We start from the raw sequence: 26849 nt of genomic DNA, 5'->3' as shown, positions 1-26849 counted from the left end.
AAGTCAGCCACAACGCACACTATGTAGATTTAACCCAGAATAACCCACTAAAATCAAACAATGTGAATTATTTCCATGTTTTGAGGAGTATTTCACTCTGAAATAATTGTAATATTATAAGCATTCCTTTTACATAGCCTTAGAATACCAAAATTGTAAAAAATGAAGAAAAACAATTATGCTATAGTAGACTGTTAATTAAAACAATAGTTAGGTTCCTGAAAATGCAGTGTTAGATAAATCCGTGTTAAAGGAACTGAAGAACTTATGGGAAAAATGGGTAACGTTCCTGGGACCCCCCCCCCAAAAAAAAAAAGCCAAACAACTTTCTTTTTTTTAGGTCTCCAGATTTTATGCAAAAAAAAATGATAATGCAGTTGTTCTTCATTGTCATTATGTATGTTTATTGTGTTGATTAAGGCTACAAATGCAACAGAAATAATATTTATTACCTTAATTAAATTGTGGTTGCTGGTGTTTGTTGATGATTGTGAAGGAGGGAGTGGAGAGGCATGCTGAGGCCCATCTGGGTTGGGGTGGAGGGTAGGCCAGTCAGTAAGTCAGTTCAGTCAAGTGAGTCAGTAGGTCAGTACAGCCATTAAATTCAGTAGGTCACTCATTCAAGTCAGTAAGTCACTTATTCAAATTCAAATTCAGTTTATTCTCTATAAAGATTACAGTGTTGAATTTACAGAATTTGGTTGTTGTGTGGTTTACATGTAGTTAAATAATGATTACAGAGTGTACCACTAGAACGCCTAGCATGGCTAGGCATTTCGGGCAGACTTAGTTTAATTCTTTATTTTAAAATATTACAAATTATGAGGTAAGTTGGCATTATGGCTAAGTGACTAAATACTAGTTTGTGAGTTTAGCAATGTGAATGCTTTTGTTTTGGCACAGTACACAGTTTCAGTATTGGAGTATCATAGGATTCATTATTTTAAGATTGAGATTAATATTTCTGTTTATAGTCAAATTGGTGAGTGAAAGTGTAAGTGTGAACCAAAAGGTGGTATTCGTGTAGTTAGTTGATGGGGTTTATCAGGGAGATAAGATGTTTTCTAATGGTAGTTTTGAAGGTGATGAATGTGTCTGCAGTTCTAGAGTTCTCAGGTAGGGTGTTCCAGATTTTAGGGCCTTTGACATACATTGAATTTTTGTAAAGGTTTAGTCGGACATGGGGAATGTCGTAGAGATGTTTGTGTCTGGTGTTATGCCTGTGGGTTCTGTCACAACTATCAAGAAAGCATTTTAGGTCAAGGTTGATATTGGAGTTTAAGGTCCTGTAGATGTAGATTGCACAGTAGTAAGTGTGGATGTACTGAACAGGGAGTAAGTTTAGATCTATGAAGAGTGGGGGGGTGTGTTGCCAGGGATGGGATTTAGTGATTATTCTTACTGCAGCTTTTTGTTGGGTTATTATTGGCTTTAGGTGTGTTGCTGCAGTTGATCCCCAAGCACAAATAGCATAGGTGAGGTATGAATAAATAAGTGAGTGGTATAGTGTGAGAAGGGCATGTTGCGGCACATAGTATCGTATCTTGGAGAGGATCCCAACTGTTTTGGATACTTTTTTGGTTATGTGTTGGATATGGGTGCTGAAATTCAGGTTGTCAAGGTATAGGCCTAGGAATTTGCCCTCATTATGTCTGGTAATTAGAGTGTTGTCGATCTTAATGTTAATTTGTGCATCTCCTGCTCTGCTACCAAACATAATATAGTAGGTTTTGTCAGTGTTAAGCGTAAGTTTATTGGCTGTCATCCAAGTCGATTCAAGTCATTCAAGTCAGTCGAGTCATTCAGTAAATCAGTCAAGTCGGTAGGTCAGTCAAGTCAGTAGGTCAGTCAAGTCATTCTATAAATCAATCGGTCAAGTCAGTATGTCAGCCAGTCAAGTCAGTAAATCAGGTCAGTCTTTCATTCATTCAGTAAATCAGTCAAGTCATTCAGAAAATCATTAAATCAGATCATTCAGTAAATCAGTCAACAAAATCAGATCAGTCAGGAAGTCATTCAGTAAATCAATCAAGTCAGTAAATCAGATGACAGCCCAGGTTATTCATTGCACAAGCTCTTATATTTGCTTCACTCTTTTTAATCATATGAACTGATGCTTCATTAAGGCCATAAGCTCTCGCCATGTCCACCACACAGGCACCACATTTAAGCTTATCTAATATATCTTGATTTTCTTCATAATTTCAAGACTTGAACTTTTTTCACTTTGTCTTGTCACTTCCTGCATCACTTGCATGCCTCTTGGGTGCCATGGTTCCTCAGCAGATGCAGTGTTTGGTAATGAAAAAACCAAAACTTGATTCACAAACAGTGCTGGGTACCACAATGGACATATATATCGAGCACTAGTGTGGAGGTGGCAGGGCCTTCCCCCGTAAAAAACAATGGCTTGACCCACAGGCAGACTGCCTAGCGCTCACTATACAGAGGGAAAGATTTCCAGCTTGCGGTGCTGAATTTCTTTTCCCTACCAAGAAGCAGAACCGTTTAAATTTAATTTAACGAAGTGAAAAACGAAAATATGTCGTAATTTGACAATAGCATAATGGAGAAAACATTTTATAGGAAACCCTTTTAACCGACAGTCTACTGTATATGTTTTTTGAGCGTATTAGATAGGAGTGACTGGAGACGAATGTTTTTTGGGACCTGACAAGCTGTTGGAGTGTGAGCAGGGTAATATTTTGTGGAGGGATTGAGGGAAACCAGTTAGCTGGACTTGAGTCCTGGAAATGGGAAGTACAATGCCTGCACTTTAACCCTTTCAGGGTCCAGAGGCCAAATTTCAAAGTGTGCACCAGTGTCCAAGAACTTTAAAAAAAAAAATTTGTTATTTTTTCTTATGAAATGGTAGAGAATCTTTTTCTGAAGGTAATAAAACAAAAAATACGAAATTTGATGGAAATTTGACGAAATTATGCTCTTGCGAATTTTGATGTGTCGGCGAATATTTACGCATCAGCAATTTTGGCAACTGTGACTCCCACTTTAGGAAAATTACGTTATTCCAGTCAACGAAATTCTTAGCTATTTCACTAGTATTCCTTCTATTCTATCGATTGAGCACAAGAAATCGCCAAGTCAACTGTTTCAACTACAAAATAAAGTGATCGGAAATTGGTAATTTGGCCAATTTAACGCAAAGTTCAAAATATTCCAATTTCAAAATAGGGTCCAGAATAAACAATGCAAGCATTCCTGGCACTAAACTAACATTAACTCTGTTCATTAGTTACGTGTTCAGGCTTTACAAATGAATTCCATTTTGATTTTTTATTCGCATAATGAATTTTTATTCAAACCAAAAAATAGAAGATTTACCGTTATGCAATATTGTAATAATTGTATAAATAATATCACCACATTTGTGAACGTATATTAGACCCACCAGCTGGCGTGTATTAGACGTGCAAGGTCATTTGTTTACTTTTGAACATCGGCAAAAATTTAACATTTCCGCTACTTTGAGCTCAGTATCCAGCCATTTCCACTAATAAAACCAATAAAAATCATCTCTATTTCTGTAATATATCTTCCATTCTATCAAATGAGACCAAGAAATCGCAAATACAACTATAAAAAACATAGGAAAAAACACTGCAAAGTTGCTGTTTTAATCGAAAATTACGGTCTGTTTTTTCTCTCTCATTATGCACTGTGTGCTGCAGGATTTGTTTTATGTGGTACACACATACCACATAGATGTATTCTCTCATATCTAGGCCCAAATTTACCACTCACATCTTATCAGAGTAAGCTGAGCTCATGGCGTAGATCTACGGTTTGGACCCTCAACTCAAAGCCGTAGAACTGTGGCACAGACCCTGAAAGGGTTAAAGGAGGGTTTTGAGATATTGGCTGTTTGTTGTGACATCCAAACTGTCGTATCTGAGCTCCTCTGCAAAGACAGTGATTATGTGTGAATGATGGTGATAGTGTTCAACGATGATGAAAGTTTTTTTGTTTTTGGGTCATCCTGCCTTGGTGGGAAATGGCCGAAGTGTTTAACCCTTTCGGGGTTTCGGCCGTACTAGTACGGCTTACGCGCAGGGGTTTTTGACGTACTAGTACGCATAAATTCTAGTGCTATCAAATCTAGTGAGAGAAAGCTGGTAGGCCTACATATGAAAGAATGGGTCTATGTGGTCAGTGTGTGCAGTATAAAAAAAATCCTGCAGCACACAGTGCGTAATGAGAAAAAAAACTGTGACTGTTTTTTGGATTAAAACAGCGACTTTGCACTGTATTTTTGTGTGATATTTATTGTTGTATTCTAGTTTTCCTGGTCTCATTTTATAGAATGGAAGACATATTACAGAAATTGAGATGATTTTGACTGATTTTACAATGAAAATTACCTTGAAATTGAGCTCAAAGTAGCAGAAATGTTCGATTTTTACCAAAGATCAAAAGTAAACAAATGATGCCAAGCGTCCAATACACATCAACTGGTGAGTCTAATATTCTTTCACAAGTGTGCTGATATTATTTATACCATATCTACACTAATGTAGTAGTCTGCATAACAGTAAATCTTCTATTTTTTTGTGAGTATAAAAATTCAAAGTGGAAAGCAAAAGAATATAAGAGGGGCATGGGAACGTGACTAATGAACAGAGGAAATGTTATTTTAGTGCCAGGAATGTCTTTCTTGTTTATTTGGAAATTGGCATCTTTTGAAATTTGTGTGAAATTGGCAAAATTGCTAAATTCTGACCACTGTATTGGATAGTTGAAATTGGTAAATGGGTGGTTTCTTGTATTCATTCGATAGAAAAAATGGAGTTCTAGTGAAGTAGTTATGATTTTTGTCGACTAGTACACTGGAATTGGCCGAAAATAGGGCTCAAAGTGGGCAAAATTGCAAATGCGTAAACATCGTCGAGACCGCTAATTCGCGAGAGCATATTTCCGTTAGTTTTCCATCAAATTTCATACCTTTGGTGTCCTTATGATCGGGAAAAGATTCTCTGTCTTTTCATAAGAATTTTTTTTTTTTTTTTTTTTTTTTGAAATTTGGCCGACCCTGAGAACAAGTCTCTGAGAGGATCTGCCCGACCCCCCAAAGGGTTAAAAACAAAAATTCCCATATGGATCTTCAACATTCTAACCAACAGAACACACACAGTAATGGTAAACCGAGTTAAGTCGGAGGTTGCCAAAGTGAAAGCTCTGTTCCACAAGGTACAGTACTCGCCCCCATCCTGTTCCTCATCATCCTGGGGCACTTTAAAGACTGCAGTACAGGTAGGGCTTATTCTCCTTGGTGTTGCTTCACAGGTCTTGCTTCATAAGTGTGCCTGCCTCTCCTTATCTGGAAAGCTGCCGGGCTGGCTGGGAGTGTGCTGCCGAGGCCGCCTACCTGCATGCTTGCAGCCGCCACTACCATACTCTTCACCCCAATCTTACCTGTAGTAAGTGGCTGACATTTCCACACAAAAAACAGTCATTTATATTTTTACACATCGTCTTGTTTCTAGATGTGCCAAGCTATAATTCTATCATACCAATCTCTATCACTGATGTCAGCTTCTAATGTTTCTTGCTACTGTGTTATTGTTACAATGTTTTTCTCATTATTTTTAGCTATTGAGTTTCTGGCTGTTATATCAAATTACTGTTTGCAATATGTAACTCTACCACTATTACTGATCACATTTATCTTGTCTTAGCAACATGCTCCATAGAGGGACATGAAGAACAGGAAGAGGAAGGGACTGTGGGTCTGACACATGAAGTAGTTGTGATCACAGACTTCGAGTGCTTTGATGACCTACAGGACCTTGTTTCTGCCTTTGTCAAGGACTACACCAGGTGAATCTCAGATTGATCTTTGAAGTGATACACACACACACTTACACATGCATTCTTACCACAAACTCAAATAGGTAGTAATTACTGTCCATACTTTAAGAAAAAAAGCATGAAGATGAATTACAAAATGGTTCTCAGAACTAAGCATGTGGGTTATAAAGAAAAGCTGAAAGCAGTAGCCATGCCTTCATTAGCTGACAACCACAAAAGAAGAGGAAGTTTTCCTAGCAGATCAACAAGGGGAGAAGAGACTTGTAGTAAATCAAAATGAAAATGTTTATTTTTATGAAGATATGTATTTTGGTAGATAATATTTTCTTTTACAATGACAGTTTACATGGTAAAGCCCCCAGTTATGCAGTCCATTTTAGGCAAATTAATATTAATTTATGGCTAACTTAAAATTAAGATTAAGCTAAATTAAAATTACATCTAGCCAGCCTATTGGGAAGCTAGCTAATCTCTCGATGCCATGTTACACAGTTAGATGACTAGTGAGAACACAAGGCATGCCTACCCTAATGCTGGGCACATACAAGGGAGTGATAAGCTCAGGAACTAATTTCATTCTCTTCCCATTTCAGATACACAAAAACATCCCTAATCTTTTATAACATGTCATTCTTGTCAGGCCTTGTTTTGTCTGAGAAATAGAATAAGTAACAGTAGACCCTTTGATTGAACTTTGTATAGAAAGGGGTTTGGTTATAGTTAATACATATTTTAAGAAAAAGAGGATAAATAAGGGCACAAGATATGATGTAGGGTGTAATGACAGTAGTTTGTTGGACTACGTATTGGTAGATAAAAGAATAAATGACTGTTCGATAGACTTGAGGATGTACATGTTTATAGAAGGGCCACGGATATATCAGATCACTTTTGTAATTGTAGCTACAGTGAGAGTAAAAGGTAGATGGGATACAAGGAAAATAGAAGCAGCAAGTAAGAGATAGGTGAAGGTTTATAAACTAAAGGGTAAGATATAAACAACTGTTGGAGGATAGATGGGCTAGTGAGAGTATAGGCAATGGTGTTGAAGGTGTATGGGGTAGGTTTAAGAATATAGTGTTAGAGTGCTCAGCAGAAGTTTGTGGTTACAAGAAAGTGGGTGAGGGAGGGAAGAAGAGCGATTGGTGGAATGATGTTAAGAGAGTAATAAGAGAGAAAAAGTTAGCATATGAGAGGTTTTTACAGAGTAAAAGTAATGCAAAGAGGGAGGAGTATATGGAGAGAAAAAAAGAGGTTAAGAGAGTAGAGAAGCAATGTAAAAAGAGAGCAGATGAGAGAGTGGGTGAGATGTTATCAATAAATTTTGTTGAAAATAAGAAAAAGTTTTGGAGTGAGATTAATAACTTGAGGCCTAGGGAATGAATAGATTTGATAGTTAAAAGTAGAAGAGAGTTATTAAATGGAGAGAGAGAGGTATCAGGAAGATGGAGAGAATATTTTGAAGAATTGTTAAATGTTGATGAAGATAGGGAAGCTATGATTTCGTGTATACAGAAAGGAGGAATAACATCTTTTAGGAGTGAGGAAGAGTCATTTGTGAGTGTGGGGGAAGTTCATAAGGTAGTGGGTAGAAAGAAATGGGGTAAAGCAGCTGGAACTGATGGGATCATGACAGAAATGTTAAAAGCAGGGCGAAATATAGTGTTGGAGTGGTTAGTATGAAAGAGGGGAAGGTACCAAGGGATTGGCAGAGAACATGTATAATTCCTCTATATAAAGGGAAGGGGGACAAAAGAGATTGTAAAAATTATAGGGAAATAAGTTTACTGAATATACCAGGTAAAGTGTATATTAGGGTTATTATTGAAAGAATTTGAGGTAAGACAGAGAGCAGAACTGCAGATGAGCAAGGAGGCTTTAGAATGGTAGGGGATGTGTAGATCAGGGGTTTATATTCAAGCATATATGTGAAAAGTATTTAGATAAAGGTAGGGAAGTTTTCATTGCATTTATGGATTTAGAAAAGGCATATGATACAGTGGATAGGGGAGCAATGTGGCAGATGTTGCAAGTGTATGGAATAGGTGGTAAGTTACTAAATGCTGTAAAGAGTTTATATGAGGATAGTGAGGATTACTTCCCAGTAAAAGTAGGTCCTAGACAAGGATGTGTAATGTCACCATGGTTGTTTAACATATTTATAGATGGGCTTGTAGAAGAAGTAAATGCTAGGGTGTTGGGGAGAGGAGTGGGATTAAATTATGGGAAATCAAATACAAAATGGGAGTTGACACAGTTACTTTTTGCTGATGATACTGTGATTTTGGAGGATTCTAAAAAAAAGTTGCAAAGGTTAGTGGACGAGTTTGGGAGGGTGTGTAAAGGTAGAAAGTTGAAGGTGAACATAGATAAGAGTAAGGTGATGAGGGTATCAAATGAGTTAGATAAAGAAAAATTGGATATCACATTGGAGGGAGGGAGTATGGAAGAAGTGAATGTTTTCAGATATTTGGGAGCTGACTTGTCAGTGGATGGGTTTATGAAGGATGAAGGAAAAAAGGTGAGTAGTGCATTGAGATATCTGTGGAGACAATGTTATCCATGGAGGCAAAGAAGGGAATGTGGAGTGTGCAGTGGAGATGTTGTGTCTAAGGGCAATGTGTGGTGTAAATATTATGCAGAGAATTCGTAGTGTGGAAATTAGGAGGAGGTGTGGCGTTACTTAAAGTATTAGTCAGAGGGCTGAAGAGGGTCTGTTGAGGTGGTTTGATTATTTAGAGAGAATAGAACAATTATTATTAAAATGAAAGAAAGTGCTAAACCAACAAGGGAGAATGGAACAAAGTAGAATGACTTGGAGAGCATATAAATCTATTGAGGAAGGAAGATGGGGTAGGGGTCATCCCTGAAAAGGTTGGAGGGAGGGGGGGTAAAGGAGGTTTTGTGTGCGAGGGGGCTTGGACTTCCAGCAAGGGTGCGTGTGTTAGGAGTGAATGGAGATGAATAGTTTTTGGGACTTGACGAGCTGTTTGAGTGTGAGCAGGATAATATTTTGTGAAGGGATTCAAGGAAACCGGTTAACTGAACTTGAGTCCTGGAAATGGGAAGTACAATGAGGGGTTTAGGATATTGGCAGTTGAAGGGACATCTAAACTGTCATACCTGAGCGCCTCTACAAAGACAGTGATTATGTATGAGTGATGGTGAAAGTGTTGAATGGTGATGAAAGTTTTTTCTTTTAGGGTTTTCTTTGTTTTTGGGTCACCCTGCCTTGGTGGGAAATGGCCAACATGTTAAAAAAAAAAAAAAAGTCTGTTGAGTATACCTGGTAAAGTGTATGGTAGAGTTATTATTGAAAAAATTAATGGTGAGACCAAGCATTTACACTGAAACATATAGGTGAACAGTATATAGGTAAGGGTAAAGAGGTTTTTGTGGCATTTATGGATTTGGAAAAGGGGTATGACAGGGTGGATATGGGGGCAGTGTGGCAGATATTGCTAATGTATGGAATAGGAAGTAGGTTACTGAAAGCAGTGAAGAGTTTTTATGAGGATAGTGAGGCTCAGGTTAGAGTATGTAGGAGAGAGGGAGATTATTTCCCAATAAAAGTAGGCCTTAGACAAGGATGTGTGATGTCACCATGGTTGTTCAATATATTTATAGATGGGGTTGTAAGAGAAGTGAATGTGTGGGTGTTGGCAAGAGGTGTGGGGTTAAAAGATAAAGAATCAAACACAAAGTGGGAGTTGTCACAGTTGCTCTTTACTGATGACACCGTGCTTTTGGGAGATTCTGAAGAGAAGTTACAGAGGTTGGTGGATGAGTTTGGTAGGGTGTATAAAAGAAGAAAATTAAAAGTGAATACAATGGTACCACGAGTTACGAACTTAATTCATTCCAGAAGGCTGGTCGAGTGCCCATACCGAACAAATTTGTTCCCATAAAGAATAATGTAAATTAGATTAGTCCGTTTCAGACCCACAAAAATACACTTACATAATTGTTCAAGTCGAGAGCTGTTCAAAACTCGAGGTACCACTGTATAGGAAAGTGTAAGGTGATGAGGATAACAAAAAATTAGGTGATGAAAGATTGGATCAGATTGGAGGGGGAGAGAGTATGAAGGTGAATGTATTCAGATATTTAGGAGTGGATGTGTCAACAGATGGGTCTATGAAAAATAAGGTGAATCATAGAATTGATGAGGGAAAAAGGTGAGTGGTGCACTTAGTCTATGGAGACAAAGAACTTTGTCCATGGAAGCAAAGAGGGGAATGTATGAGAGTATAGTTATACCAACACTCTTATATGGGTGTAAAACATGGGTGGTGAATGTTGTAACAAGGAGGAGGCTGGAGGCAGTGGAGATGTCATGTTTGACAGCAATGTGTGGTGTGAATATTATGCAGAAAATTTGTAGTTTGGAAATTAGGAGGTGGTGTGGGATTACCAAAACTATTATCCAGAGGGCTGAGGAGGGGTTGTTGAGGTGGTTCAGACATGTAGAAAGGATGGAACAAAATTGAAGGACTTAGAGAGTGTATAAATCTGTAGTGGAGGGAAGGTGGGGTAGGGGTTGGCCTAGGAAAGGTTGGAGGGAGGGGGTAAAGGAGGTTTTGCGTGTGAGGGGTTTGGACTTTGAGCAAGCATATGTGAGTGTGTTAGGAGTGAATGGAGACAAATAGTTTGTAGGACTTAACATGCTGTTGGAGTGTGAAGGGATTCAGGAAAACAGGCAGGCCGACTTGAGTCCTGGAGATGGGAGGTACAGTGTCTGCACTCTGAAGGAGGGGTGTTAATGTTGCAGTTTTATAACTGTAGTGTAAGCGTGCCCCTGGCAAGACAGTGATGGAGTGATGAAAGCATATCTTTTTCAGGCCATCCTGCCTTGGTGGGAGATGGCCGATGTGTTAATAAAAATAAAAAAAAAATGTTGCATTATACGTGGTCGATATTGATGAGATTATTTGATTAACCAGACTCAGTCAGACCAGCGATTTGGAGGAACCTTGATAGGTCATGTTCATTTATTTCGTACCCTTGACCTGTGTCTGACCGTTTCACTATAATTGTGCCATCACAAGTGAAACGTTTCTTAATTCTGTCATTATTATCACGTTTGAGTTTATGATGTCTGTATAGTAGGTTTTGACACTTTCTTGTTAAACATTCATTAACAAACACTCCACGGTTCAACTGGATGGAAGAATCTATAAGGTCCTTTTTCAACCGAGTGAAATCTTAGCATCACTGTTTTTGACCCAGTCTGCCTAGCAGTCGGGCCTCCTTGATATGAGCAGCTTCAGTGTTAATCTGCATCTTATCATTGATTAGCTGAAGAGCATTTTGTGTGCAATTGTCCTGGTTTGTGTCTGTTGGTAAGCTGGGACTGTTTACAATAACAGCATCTTGCAATTTATTTTGTTCCAGTAAGTCCCTTTGATACTGTAGACATGCACTCCATTGAGAGCCGATGTTTGTCCTCCAGTCTCGTTCAGCCTCTGATAATTTAGATGTTAGGGAAGCTTGTTGTTTAGCATGACTAATGAGAGTTGTTTGCTTGTCTGTGTGTTGTTCGGTCTTTGTTGTCAAGTTTATTAGTAGCAATGCCTAAGCGTACGAGCAATGCCTAAGCGTACGTAGCAATGCCTAAGCGTACGTAATAAGGCAAATAGATTACTGGGATTTATATCAAGAAGTGTAAGCAACAGAAGTCCAGAGGTCATACTGCAGCTTTATACATCATTAGTAAGGCCTCACCTAGATTATGCAGCTCAATTCTGGTCTCCATATTACAGAATGGACATAAATTCGTTAGAAAACATTCAGCGTAGGATGACTAAATTGATACATAGCATTAGAAATCTTCCTTATGAAGAAAGATTGAAGACTCTTAAGTTACATTCACTTGTTAGACGAAGAATGAGGGGAGACCTGATCGAAGTGTGTAAGTGGAAGATAGGTATTAATAAAGGGGATATTAACAAAGTCTTGAGGATATCTCTCCAAGAGAGAACCCACAGTAATGGATTTAAATTAGATAAGTTTAGATTTAGAAAGGACATAGGAAAGTATTGGTTTGGAAATAGGGTAGTTGATGAGTGGAACAGTCTACCTAGTTGGGTTATGGAGGCTAGGACTTTGGGTAGTTTCAAATTTAGGTTGGATAAGTACATGAGTGGGAGGGGTTGGATTTGAGTGGGACTTGCACATCAGAGCTTATTTCTTGGGTAGCATTGAAAATTGGGTTGGTCAAATGCTTGTTAGTGGGATGAATTGTAAAGGACCTGCCTAGTATGGGCCAACAGGCCTGCTGCAGTGTTCCTCCTTTCTTATGTTCTTATGTTTCCAGTTGAATGATCCTCGATTATTATTATTATTATAATCAAGGGGGAAGCGCTAAACCCGGAGGATTATACAGCGCCTGGGGGGGGGGGATGTGGAAGGCATTCAGGCTTAATTCGGGGAACTGGAGCACAGATCCAATTCTCTAAATCAAGAGCCCCTCACCAACATCAAGGAACCTTCCTTGAGGGGAAATGATCCTCGAGTTATGGGTTACTAGAGAGTGTTCTAAGTCTGTAATCCTTTTTCATAGGTTTCATTTTGTAGTCTGAGGATATAATTTTTTTGTAAAATCTTCTGAAATCTTGTTGAAGAGGACTGTGCACTGGTGCCATACCTGGGGATGTTGATAAGCTGTAGTCAGTGCTGTCGGCTGGGGTAAAGAGGTTTTGTGTATTTGCCATGGTTGATGGGGGTGCTGCCAGCTAGGAGGTGAGAAGTGGGCGAGGATGAATGTTGGCTGAATCCTGGGAATGACTTGGAGTATTATTATTATTATTATAATCAAAAAGAAGCGCTAAGCCACAAGGGCTATACAGCGCTGCAGGGTAGGGAAGGAAGCGAGGGTATTGGGTGGCAGAAGGGAGGAGGGATGATCAGTAGGTTACAGAAAACAGCGGGGCAGGGGATAGTAGGCAGGGCCAGATTAAGAAGTCTCTGGGCCCTAGGCTATTCAGATTGGCGGGGCCCCTTTGAGTTATGGGTAAGTGAAGCGACCCCTTCCAGCTTGGGGGTGGGGGGGGTTCGGTGTGAGCCTGTTTAAGGTCTAATTAAATACATTCTGGCTATTTAGATTAAATTTAATAGGGAAAGTATACATCAAGACAACCAAAACCATTTACCAACAGCCATTATAACTATCTTGTTAAATCATGCATTTTAAAGAGAATAAACTCAAGACAGCATAGTATTACTAGATTAGGCTATTAACCCTTTCAGGGTCCGTCCCGTAGATCTACGGCTTTACGGTGAGTGTCCAAACTGTAGATCTATGCCATGAGCTCAACTCACTCTGATAAACTGTGAGTGGTACATTTGGGCCTAGATATGAGAGAATACATCTATGTGGTATGTGTGCACCACATAAAACAGATCCTGCAGCACACTGTGTATAATGAGAGAAAAAAAATGAAATCATGATTTTTCGATTAAAACAGCAACTTTGCAGTGTTTTTTCGTATGTTTTTTATAGTTGTATTTGCGATTTCTTGGTCTCATTTGATAGAATGGAAGACATATTACAGAAATAGAGATGATTTTGATTGGTTTTAGCACTGGAAATGGCTTGAAACTGAGCTCAAAGTAGCGGAAATGTTAAATTTTTGCCGATATTCAAGAGTAAACAAACGACCTCACACGTCTAATACACATCAGCTGGTGGGTCTAATATACATTCACAAATATGGTGATGATATTTATACAATTATTACAGTATTGAATAACAGTAAATCTTCTATTTTTTGGTGTGAATAAAAATTCATTATGTGAATAAAAAATCAAAATGGAATTTATTTGTAAAGCCTCAAAACATAACTAATGAACAGAGGAAATGTTAGTTTAGTGCCAGGAATGCCTACATTGTTTATTCTGGACCCTATTTTGAAATTGGAATATTTTGAACTTTGTGTTAAATTGGCCAAATTAACAATTTCCGATCACTTTATTTTGTAGTTGAAACAGTTGACTTGGCGATTTCTTGTGCTCAATCGATAGAATAGAAGTAATACTAGTGAAATAGCTAAGAATTTGGTTGATTGGAATAATGTAATTGGCCTAAAATGGGAGTCAAAGTCGGCAAAATCGCCGATTCGTAAATATCACTGACACATCAAAATTCGCGAGAGCATAATTTCGTCAATTTTCCACCAAATTTCGTACTTTTTGTTTTATTACCTTCACAAAAAGATTCTCTACGATTTCATAAGAAAAAATAACAAATTTTTTTTTTGAAAATTCTTGGACACTGGTGCGTGACTCCAGATTTGGGCCTTGGACCCTGAAAGGGTTAAAGTAGTGACATCATGTACCTATTATATTCAGCATAACCACTACAGCACTATTATTCCCTTTATAAATCACTGACCATTATTGTTATCATTGCATCATGCATAAGACTATCAAATCATATAAACTCAAGAAAGTAAAGAATTGTTTATATTCACAGGCACTTCTTAAATAAACTTTTTTCTGGATTTCATATTGGCAAAATCATCAATTATATTCTGAAAATCAATATTTCTTGTTAGATCAGACTCAGTGGTCAACAAGGCTAGGTTACACAATTTGTCTTGGCTCATTGTTGAATGGAGCTGGTTTTTCACTCTTTTCAAAACAGAAAATGAACGTTCTCCTTCAGTTAGTAGCTGGAAGTGTTAGGTAAAGGCGATACACTATGTCAACATTAGGGAAGGTTTCTGAGGTACCTGCATTTCTTAAATGTTTCAAAGCAGCTGAGGGCGCACATTTTTCAGGTGGAGCTTTAATCTGATTCATATACCCAGAAAAATTAACTATTTCTTCAACAAATGTGTCCTGAACATCTGCTGAAAGGTGTTGTTGCAACTTTAATGCAGCTTCTCTCAATTCTGCATCTGGCATAGTAGTAATTTTGAACAGAAATCCAAACTTGTCATTGAGATTCTGGTAGATTTCTTTTCTTTTCATCAATTCTGTAATCAGTGAATCCAGGATGACGAAGTATGTAGCTGTCTTACATTTCTGCCTTGGTAGCAACACAATTTCATTGTCTGGCTCTTCAAAATTGCGTTTCCTCTTCCTTGACCGCTGATGATCAGCCTGGTAACTGTAGTCTTTCACCAGCAGTTTAGCTTTCTCTTCAAACATTTCAAAAGCTTCATCATTGCAAAGTGAGCTTACAAATTCCACTAAGCCTGCATAGAGGTTAGCACAAGTAGCCATTTCAATTTCAATTTTCTGAAGTGTCTTGTTCGTGGCATTTAACCGTTCCAGTATACAGTCCCAAAGCACACAGAGTAAGGCCAATTCAAAATCTTCCAATTTTGATGCTAAGCTGGCTGCTTCGCTTCTTGTAGTTGCTGTCTGGTCTTCATCCTCTGCTATTTGGATCAAAGCAGAACGTATTTCAGCAAAGCTGTCTTTCAAAGCATGTGTTGCATCATGCTGTGCTGACCATCTTGTTGTTGATAATGATTTGATGACATCTCCATGAATGGTTGACTTGAGTATACTCCACCGATGTGTTGAAGCAGAGAAAAAATTAAAGAGTGCTTGTAAAAGTCCAAAAAATGAAACTGCAGCGACACAACACTCCGCAGCACATGACCCAACAAGATTAAGAGAATGTGCTGAGCAGGGCACATATTCAGCAAGTGGGTTGATTTGCTTGATACGGGCTTGCAATCCATTACATTTACCTGACATGTTACTTGCATTGTCGTAGCTCTGGCCACGGCAATCCATAATAGAGAGATCATGTTCAAGCAGAGTATCCAGTACTACATTCATCATTGTTTCTCCATCATGGCCTGAAAGAGGAATGAATTTTATAAAGCACTCTACAGGCTTACCACTGGAGTCGACAAAGCGAACAATGAATGTCAATTGATCTGTATGTGAAATATCTGGTGTTGAATCTACACTTATTGCAAAGTATTTTGCAGTTTTCACAGCTGCTATGATGTTATTGAGGACCTTCTTAGTCATCAGTTCAATAAATTCATTGCATATAGTAGATGACATGTAAGATACAGTGCCTCTTCCTGCATTCCCAAGGCGTGACACATGATTTGCTAAGAATGGATCGAATTGTGCTAACAGTTCTATGATCCCTATGAAATTGCCATTGTTTTCCGAACCAAAAACCTCATTTTCTCCACGGAAAGCAAGTCCTCTTAGAGCTAAGAATTTTACAACAGCAACAACTCTTTCTAGAACTTTTCTCCAATAAGTGCGCTCTTTTTCAGTTTGATTTTCCAAAGGAGAATCCAGTAAGCCTTTTTTCTGTGCACAAAATACACTGGCTAAAATGCAGCTCCTGTGAGTGGTGCTGTTTTCATGTTCCTCGAAACGCTTGGAATTTTTCCAGTCATTGAACCCCTGTATGAAGGTATTTTCTTTGGTAGAAAATAGCTTGCATGCTGAACAGTACACTTTTCCTGAGCTTTCAGAGCATACCATCCATGATCTTTTCACAGTTTCTGAATTTGCAAGCTTCATATAGATTAGGTTAGTGATTTGGGCTATGAATATTTTACTAATTCATCCTCCTTGATCTCCAATTTACTTAAACAGAAATCATACTGAGTCCAAGAACAATGCACAATGGTATTTATATTACCATTTTCATAACTAAACTAATCATTATGTTTTGCATGATATATGGCCTACCACCATAGATAAGGACATGAGAATTAAAGAATGCAGGGACAATTTTCAGTTTCACCCAACCAACGATTTTCTGATGTGGCTTATGTGTTTCTGGGTAAATATGTAGTAAATTAATTGATGTTCTACATCACTTCCGTCGCAACTTGAAAACTAAGCATTTGCGACGGAAGTGATGTAGAACATCAATCGAGATCTGTTATTGAAATGATAAAGACTTAAAGACAGGACAAAGTGCTTTTAAAACCTACAAACAGAAGTCAGTTTGCGTTTTTAGGTTTTTCTTTATAGTATTTTTACCAAAAATGCGTCTTACTGGTCAAGTAACCCTATCAGGTACCTCCCTTAACATTTAGAGGCGAAAACAAACATTTATCCATACACATCAATGTCTATCAACAACACTTCAGTTAATTTGTCACAGTACAAGTCTAGATAACATGTAATTACTACAGAAAATTGGAGAGGAATCTCCCATACTCACCCATTAGCGGGAAAACACAGCTGTTCTGATGTAAACAAAGGCGTGTTGAGTGTTGCCATCTATGGTTAGGTTTATTTATTTTTATCTTATTTTATTTCATTATTTATTTTTGTTTTGATTAATTTTTAAAAATCAGTTTTACTCTCCAAACACTTGAACTTTTTAGGTAGGGACCCCTTTGCACTTGCACCATGTGCACAGTCTTTGATGAGCCCTTGGACCGCGGGGCCCCCAAATGTGCGGGGCCCTAGGCAAATGCCTAGTTTGCCTATGCGGTAATCCGGCCCTGATAGTAGGGGGTAGAGGGTAGCAAGAGATTGAGGTAGAAAGGGCTGAAGGTATCAGAATTTGTGAGGTAAGTCAGTTGTTGTCAAAAAGTCAATGAGAGAGTCCGGATGAAAGGTGGGTCCATCAGCGAGAAGGGAAGGTAAAGAGAGAGCAGTGGAGCGAAGATGACGACGGAGGTAAATTCTGCGTGCTCGATGATAAAGTGGGCAGTCCAACAGAATGTGGCTGACTGATAATGGAGCCTGGCAGTTCTCAAAGAGAGGAGCGGGGCACCTCTCCATGAGATATCCATGAGTAAGATGAGTATGGCCAATGCGAAGATAGGAGAGAGTAGTCTCCCAACCTCGACACTGGTGATGTGACTTGGAGTAGTCCGCCATGATTATTGTTGTTGTTTTGTCACCCCAGACAATGGTGAGGGGATGGATGATGCGATGTGTTACAAAAAACGCGATTCTGAAAACTTGGAGATCTCCAGTGAATACTAGAAAGGACTGCCCTTCTAGCATCCAGCCTGTTACTGTCATGTTGATGGCAGTGAAGGAACTTGAGCTAGAGTTCATCACGGCCACGCTAGCTGGAGATTCGTCTGTAAAAACTTGCATTTGTGGTCACAGTGGTGCCTGTGCTAACCTTCCTATGGTGTAGAAATATACCTAGTTGGACAAATCTTATTGTGGCTAGCTGGTCTAGTGGCTAACGCGACGGGCTGGAGTTTTGAGACTCTCTGACCGCGGGTTCAATCCCAGTCGGGGTATGGTTTGTAGAACAGTCTGCTTGAACAATAAAAAGAATGCTAAGCCCAATAGCAATATAACAAGCAACTGCGACACAGAATCAGGAACAAGGAGATAATAAAACGACACAAAGTAGGGACCATCAGCAGATCCTCCACAAAAGTCACAAAACTCCCAAACTACTGAATCTAAGTTCAGCATAAGAAAATCCCCGACTGTGACAATACACAGATACCAGTACAAGTTAGGTCAGAAGCTACAGCTCAGGACCTGAGTTGCTCAGAGTGTCTATGCGACACACAACCTCAGTACAATGTCGAAAATCACTAAGTCTATACAATGTTCTGTGAACAGAGTTCTACAGAACTAACAAGACAGCTACAGAGATGACCTTCCAGCAAGGGCCAATAAGGGAGAATTAGGTACTTCTTGCCAGGAATACGTCCAACCACCAAGAGAGTCTAGACCAGACTGAATACTTCAGGAGAGGTGAGGACACCCCCCCCCCTCCTTGATCACGTGATAGCTCCATGGACAGCTGCAGCTCAGCAATGAGAAGCCGGCAGAGTAACGAGCAAAGAGCGATAATTACAGCAGTTAGACAATCAAGACTTGAACTGAGCACATAATAATATGTTACATCCTACCTAACAAAATTTAACTAGGTCAAATAATAATATAAGCAATATATTCACGATTTAGCTATTATCGCAAATATAAGCAATATAAAATTATATGAAAAGGTAATGTACATGTAATATATATACATAATATACATTGCAACCCATTCAGGGGTTGCAACACCCCCAACACAACAAACGGTCGCACTAGGAGTTGCATTAATGTCTTTCACATTATTACTGATTACTCAGGTTACTTTACTAACACAATTTAATATAAAAAATAATGAGAGTCACTCTTGTGCCAAGCACTTCTATAATTTCAGTGTCTATATCACTAAGTTATGCCCCTAGTACTAGGGCAGTACACAGTATCCTATCTCTGCATACTGGTGGTTATGTACATCAGTGTAGAGACAGGATAGAGTAGACAAGCACGGCACGTTGAGGCTCGATCATAGTAGTGGAGACTGCATATACACGATAGTCTTGTGCGATAGACAGGAGACAGCATTCCACTCTTAAGTAGTGGTTGTGGAATGCTATGCAGTATAGTCATCTGAGTATTAAACAGCTTAAGGTGTGTAGTGAAGGGGAAGGGGGTCTGCGGCAGGACTGTTCCACCATGCAGTAACATCGCCCACACAACACTACAAACTCATCACTCAGCTTCTGTCTCCTCCCACATATATCACCACTACTGAAAATATATAAATATAATAATTAGACATGAGTATATATAATTAACATGGGCTGAAGAGATTACGTTACTTTACTGAATTTGACATATCAAGTAAGAAAAGGTATTTGGGCATAAAATTACGTTAATTTAATGTAACTGATAATTATTAAGGACGTGACAGAGCGTCAGCAATTACATTACAATGACCACTTATATGTTTTATACTAATAGAATAAGGATGGATTCTGAGGGCCCACCTCATGATCCTAGCATTTTTACTCTTCATAGTGCTTATGTAAGTGAGTGGATTGTGGTCTGAAAAAAACGTTAATTTTAAATGGGGAAGTGCCCAAATACACGTCAAAATGTTCCAAGGATACCACAAGAGCTAGAGCCTCTTTCTCAATAGTGGCATAATTTTTCTGTTGTTGTTTAAGCTTAGATGAATAGTAACATATAGGATGGAAAATGTCAGTGGATGTTGACTGTTGGAGCAGCACAGCGCCCACTGCATAACCACTCGCATCTATATGTAAAAAGAAGGGAAGATTGAAATTAGGACTTTTCAACACAGGAGCAGAGGAGAGCAAACGTTTCAATCTTTTGAACGAGTCTGAACAATCTCTAGTCCAGATGAACTGAACTTTGCTACTAGTAAGCTCAGTAAGAGGAGCTGCAATCTGAGAAAAGTTTGGACAGAACCTGCGATAATATCCTGCCATACCCAGGAATTTCTGTACTCCCTTCCTATCTTGTGGCACTGGAAATTCAGAAATTGCACGAACCTTAGCCTCAGTAGGAGCAACCTTCACCTTGGCCAATACAAAAGCCTAGATAGGTAATCTTGGCTTGACCAAAACTACATTTAGCTAAGTTAACAGTGAAGTTGTAGTGCGCCAGTCTCTCAAACAATGCTCTGAGACGCGTCAAGTGCTGTTCCCACTCGTCACTGTACACCACTAAGTCGTCAAGGTAGGCTTCTACTCCCTCTAAGTTGTGGGTCAACTCGTTCATTATACGTTGGAATGAAGAAGCCGCGTTACATAGGCCAAAGGGGGTGACGAGGTAGTTAAACAATCCATCTTGAACAGTAAAAGCAGATATTTCTTGAGCACATTTAGTAAGCGGGACTTGATAATAGCCTCGTAAGAGATCTAAACGGCTGACAAACTGGGCTCCTGATACAAGGTCAATAAGGTCGTCAATGCGAGGTAGAGGATAACCATCAGGCAAGGTGACAGAGTTCACTTTCCTGTAATCAGTGCACATCCTGAAACTACCGTCAGGTTTAGGCACTAAAATACATGGAGATGCCCATGGACTTTTACTGCATTCAATAAGTCCATGAGATAACAGAAAATCAACCTCTTCTCTCAATGCTTTATGCTTCGTTGGACTCATTCTATATGGTGATTGCTTAATGGGTGATGCTCCCTGTACATCAACGTCATGTACACCCAGAGTACAACGTTTAGGAACATCACTGAACAATTCAGGGAAAAGCAAAATCATGTTTTTAATATCACCAGCTTTATCAATCCCAAGATTACTAAGAAAATTGTCTAGTGATTGTAGAGTCACTGAATTTTCTAAACGTACCTCTATACCTCTAGAGATGTCAGGTAGACTGACGTTTTCTTCCTCTGTCCTAGGAAGAATAGATGTAGTAGGTAGAGGACTAGCGTAGTATGTCTTAAGCTGGTTAACATGGTACACATGATTAGATTTCTTTTTTCCAGGCGTACGTACCAAATAATTTACGTCGCTAAGCTTTTTCACTACTTCCAGGGAACCATCATACCTGGCTTGTAGAGTATGACCTGGTACTAATTTACGAGCCATCACCTTATCTCCTGCTTTAAAAGAGCGAGAGACAGCACGCTTGTCATAATGTTGCTTCATTCTAGTTTGGGCAGAAACTAAGTTTTTTGAAGCTAGCTCTCTAGCGGCTGTCAAATGTTGCTGCATTAATGAAGGTGATGTGCTCAATGATGGATTTGATTTTCCTGTCCACACGTCTTTTAACACTGCGAGAGGACCATGCACTTGGTGTCCGAATATTAATTCAAATGGACTAAACCCGAGACTTTCTTGCTCACTTTCTCTCATAGCGAACAGAAGAAAAGGTATACCCTCATCCCAGTCTCTAGAAAAATGTTCACAATAAGCTCTCATCATGGACTTCAGTGTCTGATGAAATCTCTCTAGAGTACCTTGTGACTGAGGATGATAAGTGGTTGAAAGTACAGACTTTATTCCTAGGTGGGATAATGCTTCTCGAAAGATCTTGGAAGTGAAATTAGATCCCTGATTTGATTGTATCTCTCGTGGCAATCCAACCTGGGAGAAAAATTTCATCAGCGCTCTCACAATAGCACGAGCATTAATTTTTCTCATAGGAATAGCTTCGGGATAACGTGTTGCAGCGTCCATAATAGTAAATAAGTATTGGTTTCCTAGTTTGGTTCTAGGCAAAGGACCAACACAATCAATAATAAGACGTGAGAATGGTTCACCATCCACGGTGATAGGAATGAGAGGTGCAGGTGGAGGAGTGTGTGCTGGCTTGCCTGTCACTTGACACACGTGGCAACGTCGCACATGATCAGCTACTGTTTCCTTCATCTTTGGCCAAGTAAAATGTTTTGCCAGTTTACCGAGTGTCTTCTTGACACCCATATGTCCTCCTATGGGACTATTGTGAGCAAAATCAATGGCTTGTTCACGAAATGTTACTGGTAACACTACGAGATGCTTGAGTGTGGTGGAAACACTATCAGCTGACAACTTACATGTATTTTTCTCCATCAGTACATTGTTACTATAATAGTAACAATTATCTAGATCCTTTGCTTCACTCGCAGTAACTGCTATATCTCTCAGTCTTTCCAGTGACTGATCAACAAACTGATCCTTGATTAAATCATCATGAGTTAGAAATTTAACGTCAGTAGTGTCCTGACTAGGTTGATGACAGGGGGGAGTTGGTGTTAATGATCCTGGGCGCAGAGCATCACTAAACAACATATTCAAGCCCAAATCATTGTCATCCACTAACTCAACAGGAGACAAGGATGGTTGTTGAATCTTTGAATAGCTCTAGTAATTGCGCTGAGAGGAAATAAAATAGGCTTATCTTTACAAGCTTCAATGGCATAATTATCATCAGTGTTATTATCAATCACAAGTGGTTCTTTACATATACCAGCATGAAGGATATCGTTCCCTATCAACAAGTCCACTGACCTGATAGGAAATACACCACTGGATATACCCACTGAAATATAACCAGTATAATAGCTTGTTTCAATGTAAACTTTGTGCAGAGGTACTTTTATAACAGCCCCACCATAGGCTTCTAACAATACATCTATCTTGCAATAGGTATCATCAGTTATGGGCAGTACATCTTCTCTCAATAACGTGAGATAACTGCCAGTGTCTCTGAAAGTAATTATCTCAGTTAGATGTGATCCGTCAAATCCTACTTTACCTCTCGAAAAGTAAGGACTCATCGCTGAACGAATCTTTTCGTCAGATACACTTTCTGACGCTAGTCATCTGTTCTGAGTAATATTATCTAAAACAGTAGGATCAGAGGTATTATTAGGATTTTGGTGCCTTTGTTGCTCGGGAGAGGATACGACTTGAGTGGGGGCGCCAGCTGCACGACTGCTGCTTGTATCTCTTTCTAACTTATAGCAATACTCTCTAGCATGTCCTTTTCTGTTACAATAGGTACATTTAACTTTCTTCTTCTCGATATCAGATTTCTGTCTAACCACAGAGACAGATTCAGGATTGAGAGTTTTCTTGGTAAAGGTACGAGAAGTTACAGTAGCAGGTACATCAGGCCGGCAATGAGCAGCTGATTTAGGTTGCCAACTTCTAGGACAATCTTTAGTTACCTTGTTTCTTTGTGTTTTAGTACGTACAAGTTTGTGAGAAATCTCGTAATTGTCTGCTAATGCTGCAGTTTCCAGAATATCCGAGGTAGCATGATCGATCAGATATTCTTGTATGTCAGCAGACATACAGTTGTTAAACTCTTCTTGTAGTAACAACTGAACAAGGCTGTCGTAGTTGTTGCACTTGGCAGACCTACACCATCTTTCAAGTGCAACTTTTTTCTCACGAGTAAACTCTACACAAGTTTGATCTTGTTGTCGTTGTAACGTACGAAATGCGCTTTGATAACTTACAGGTAACAAGTTATATGTCTCTAGAATAGTTTGTTTGACAGCGCCATAACTAATGTACGTACAGTGGTCCCTCGCTTTTCGTAGTTCTCTGCAATCGTAAATTTCGCCAATCATAGGGGTATTTTCGTATAAACATGGACTCACTTTTCATAGGTTGACCCGCGAATAGTAGTTTGTCCGGGACGCGTAAGCACAGTGTGAGCCGGGGAGGCCTCCCTACCCAGCCAGTCTGGCATTGTTTACCAGTGAGTGAAGGTCCCCTCAAGTGCTCCTACGAAATATTTCATAATATTCCACTCATTTTAGTGCTTGCAAGTACTAAGCTACCATGGCTCGAAAGAAAGCTCCTAGTGCCAAGCCTGTGGTAAAGAAGGTGAGAAATATGTACAGTGACAAAGTCTTGGGCCATTTTAGGGAAGTGTTAAAGAGACGCCAGAAACAGAGCTCTCTCCACAGTTATTTTGCGAGACAGGACTCCAGTGACTCTCATGGTGGTCCTAGTGGCATTAAGAAACAGAGAAGAGAAGTAACCCCAAAAAAGCAATTGGTACCTGAGGTGTTGCTGGAAGGGGATTCCCCTTCCAAACTGTAAACAATCCAATCTCTCTCCTCCTTCAGTCTCCCATACACTAAGAAGAATCTCCAATAAAGGTAAGCATTATGCTATTAATGTTTCATTCATCATTTCCCATTGTATTGTTTATGTACTACATGTATATGTCATGTAAAAAATTATTTTGTTTTAATACTTCTGGGTGTCAGGAACGGATTAATTGAATTTACATTATTTCTTATGGGGAAAATTGATGCGCAAATTGTAAATTTCGTTTACAGTAGCTCCTCCAGGAATGGATTAATTATGAAAAATGAGGGACCACTGTACTTGGCAAATGGTAAAGCAGCAGTAGAAGTTTGAGCTCTTCCTGTCAAAGCTGTGTGCAACAAGGTAGCCCAGTGCTTACGTGGCCAGTTCATAGCACGTGCCTGGTTCTCAAACACATCAAAATAGGTGTCTAAGTCACTCTCAAAAAACTTAGGAACCATGGATGCAGCTTTCTGCACATTAAATGTGTCCTGTGATCTATCAGTCTGTTGTCTTCCAAGACGAACATTTTCTCTCTGGAAATCTTCTTCGTTCAGTTTCCTCTGTGCCTCTATTTGTGCAGCCTGCAACATAAAGAGGCGTTCCAACCTCTCAAACTGTTCCTGAGAGATAGGACCAGTGGATAATGGAGGAGTGGGGAAATGAACGAATGAGTCTGGATTGTCCTTGGGTCGGGCACCTCGTTCAGGCATCTCTAGAGAGTCTAGATCTGGTCTAGGATAAGTAGATACAGGTGAAGCATACACGGTACTAGTATGAGGCTGAGTCATACAAGCTATACTCTGTACTATTGTGTCAGTGAGGCGGGAAGGCGTGAGCGAAGGTTCACTACGCTCAGACACTTCTGCCGTAGTTGCTCGTTCTTCTAAGTAATCAAATAGAGTCATACTTCCTAATTGTGACACTAGGCTTTCTGAATCTGAATCATAATCAGACATCTCCATATGAGGAGGAAACAATATATCTTTAATTAACGCTCTGACAGTTTTTGCGGTGTAATTCCTATTATACGTCACACCGAGATATTTGGCTACTCGCCAACACGTCTGAAGTTTTAATGTACTTATATCAGACAAAGTCAGAGTATCAATTAATTGTTTCACTTTGGCATACATCACGAAAATAAATGTACTACGAGAGAGTAATTATGGGAAACTATAATCCTAATAGGAATTTTAGTGTTGGTTATCTTAGAGCTAGAGCTCATAAACAGTATTTCCATCTCCTTGGATCAAGAGACTCAGTCAAGTACATACATCCACCTGGTATGTTGTACAAGACTAAACTCAAAGTCTTCAGATTAGGAATGTACTCAAAGTGTTTGATCATAGAGTTACTAGTACAGTGGACCCTCGACCAGCAATGGCATCGATTAACGATAAATCCGACTAGCGATACATTTTATCGCAAAAATTTTGCCTCGATTAGCGCTAAAAAACTCGACCAACGCTATAAAACTTGACCAACGCTATTCCTTCCGTCTGAGACGCGTCCACTTCTGGCCAGTGTTTACAAGCCAGCCAACCACCGCGGTCGCTTCCAAGCATACAATCGGAACATTTCATATTATCACAGCCTTTTTAGTGATTGCACCTGCAAAATAAGTCACCATGGGCCCCAAGAAAGCTTCTAGTGCCAACCCTACAGCAAAAAGGGTGAGAATTACTATGGATATGAAGAAAGAGATCATTGCTAAGTATGAAAGTGGAGTGCATGTCTCCGAACTGGCCAGGCTGTACACAAAACCCCAATCAAGCATCGCTACTATTGTGGCCAAGAAAACGGCAATCAAGGAAGCTGTTCTTGCCAAAGGTGCAACTATGTTTTCGAAACTGAGATCGCAAGTGATAGAAGATGTTGAGAGACTGTTATTGGTATGGATAAACGAAAAACAGATAGCAGGAGATAGCATCTCTCAAGCGATCATATGTGAAAAGGCTAGGAAGTTGCATGACGATTTAATTAGAAAAATGCCAGCAACTAGTGGTGATGTGAGTGAATTTAAGGCTAGCAAAGGTTGGTTTGAGAGATATAAAAATCGTAGTGGCATACATAGTGTGATAAGGCATGGTGAGGCTGCCAGTTTGGACCAAAAAGCAGCTGAAAAATATGTGCAGGAATTCAAGGAGTACATAGACAGTGAAGGACTGAAACCTGAACAAGTGTTTAATGGTGACACTGACAATGTTGTGAAACACGTTAGGAATGTCATAAAGGAACGGGAGGTACAGGCCTCTATGGGCAGATATGTTGTGCGACAGAGGTCCAGTGACTCTCAAACTGGTCCTAGTGGCATTAAAAGAAGGGAAGTAACCCCGAAAAAGGACTTGCCACCTCAAGTCCTAATGGAAGGGGATTCCCCTTCTAAACACTAAGACCATCAACACACTCCCCTCTTCCCATCCCATCAGTCATCACCAGATCTTCAATAAAGGTAAGTGTCATGTAACTGTGCATGTCTTCTTCAGTTTGTGTGTATTAAAATTAATATTTCATGTGTTAAAATTTTTTTTTTTCAATACTTTTGGGTGTCTTGCACGGATTAATTTGATTTCCATTATTTCTTATGGGGAAAATTAACTTGACTAACGATGAGCTCTCAGGAACAGATTAATAGCGTTAGTCGAGGGTCCACTGTATGTCAAACTGGACAATCTCTCCAACACCTTGGATCAAGAGCATCCCAGACGGGCCCCCATTTGTTACAAAAAATGCGATTCTAAAAAGCTTAG

General features: G+C 39.4%; 2 protein-coding genes across 6 annotated transcripts in view; one reads left to right on the top strand and one right to left on the bottom strand.

Annotated features, from left to right (window-relative positions):
- LOC128696388 (uncharacterized) overlaps positions 1-26849 on the top strand; it is an 853106-nt gene that overhangs the window by 769278 nt on the left and 56979 nt on the right. For all 5 annotated transcript variants that reach the window (XR_011392932.1, XR_011392933.1, XM_070092516.1 and 2 more), the window contains 2 exons: positions 5302-5435; positions 5694-5835. Coding sequence is in view for 3 of the 5 variants with exons in the window: in XM_070092516.1 (XP_069948617.1) it covers positions 5302-5435; positions 5694-5835 (276 nt within the window). In the remaining 2 variants the exon portion in view is untranslated. The remainder of the gene's footprint in view (positions 1-5301; positions 5436-5693; positions 5836-26849) is intronic.
- The window catches only part of LOC128696393 (secreted frizzled-related protein 3), a 181404-nt gene continuing 171055 nt past the window's right edge, over positions 16501-26849 (bottom strand). The window contains exon 8 of the mRNA XM_070092521.1: positions 16501-19329. The gene's annotated coding sequence lies outside the window, so the exon portion shown is untranslated. The remainder of the gene's footprint in view (positions 19330-26849) is intronic.

The sequence above is a fragment of the Cherax quadricarinatus genome, chromosome 39 (assembly GCF_038502225.1).
Source record: "Cherax quadricarinatus isolate ZL_2023a chromosome 39, ASM3850222v1, whole genome shotgun sequence".
NCBI lineage: Eukaryota > Metazoa > Arthropoda > Malacostraca > Decapoda > Parastacidae > Cherax > Cherax quadricarinatus.
The sequence above is the reverse complement of the archived record's forward strand: the minus strand, read 5'-3'. Positions and strand labels throughout refer to the sequence as shown.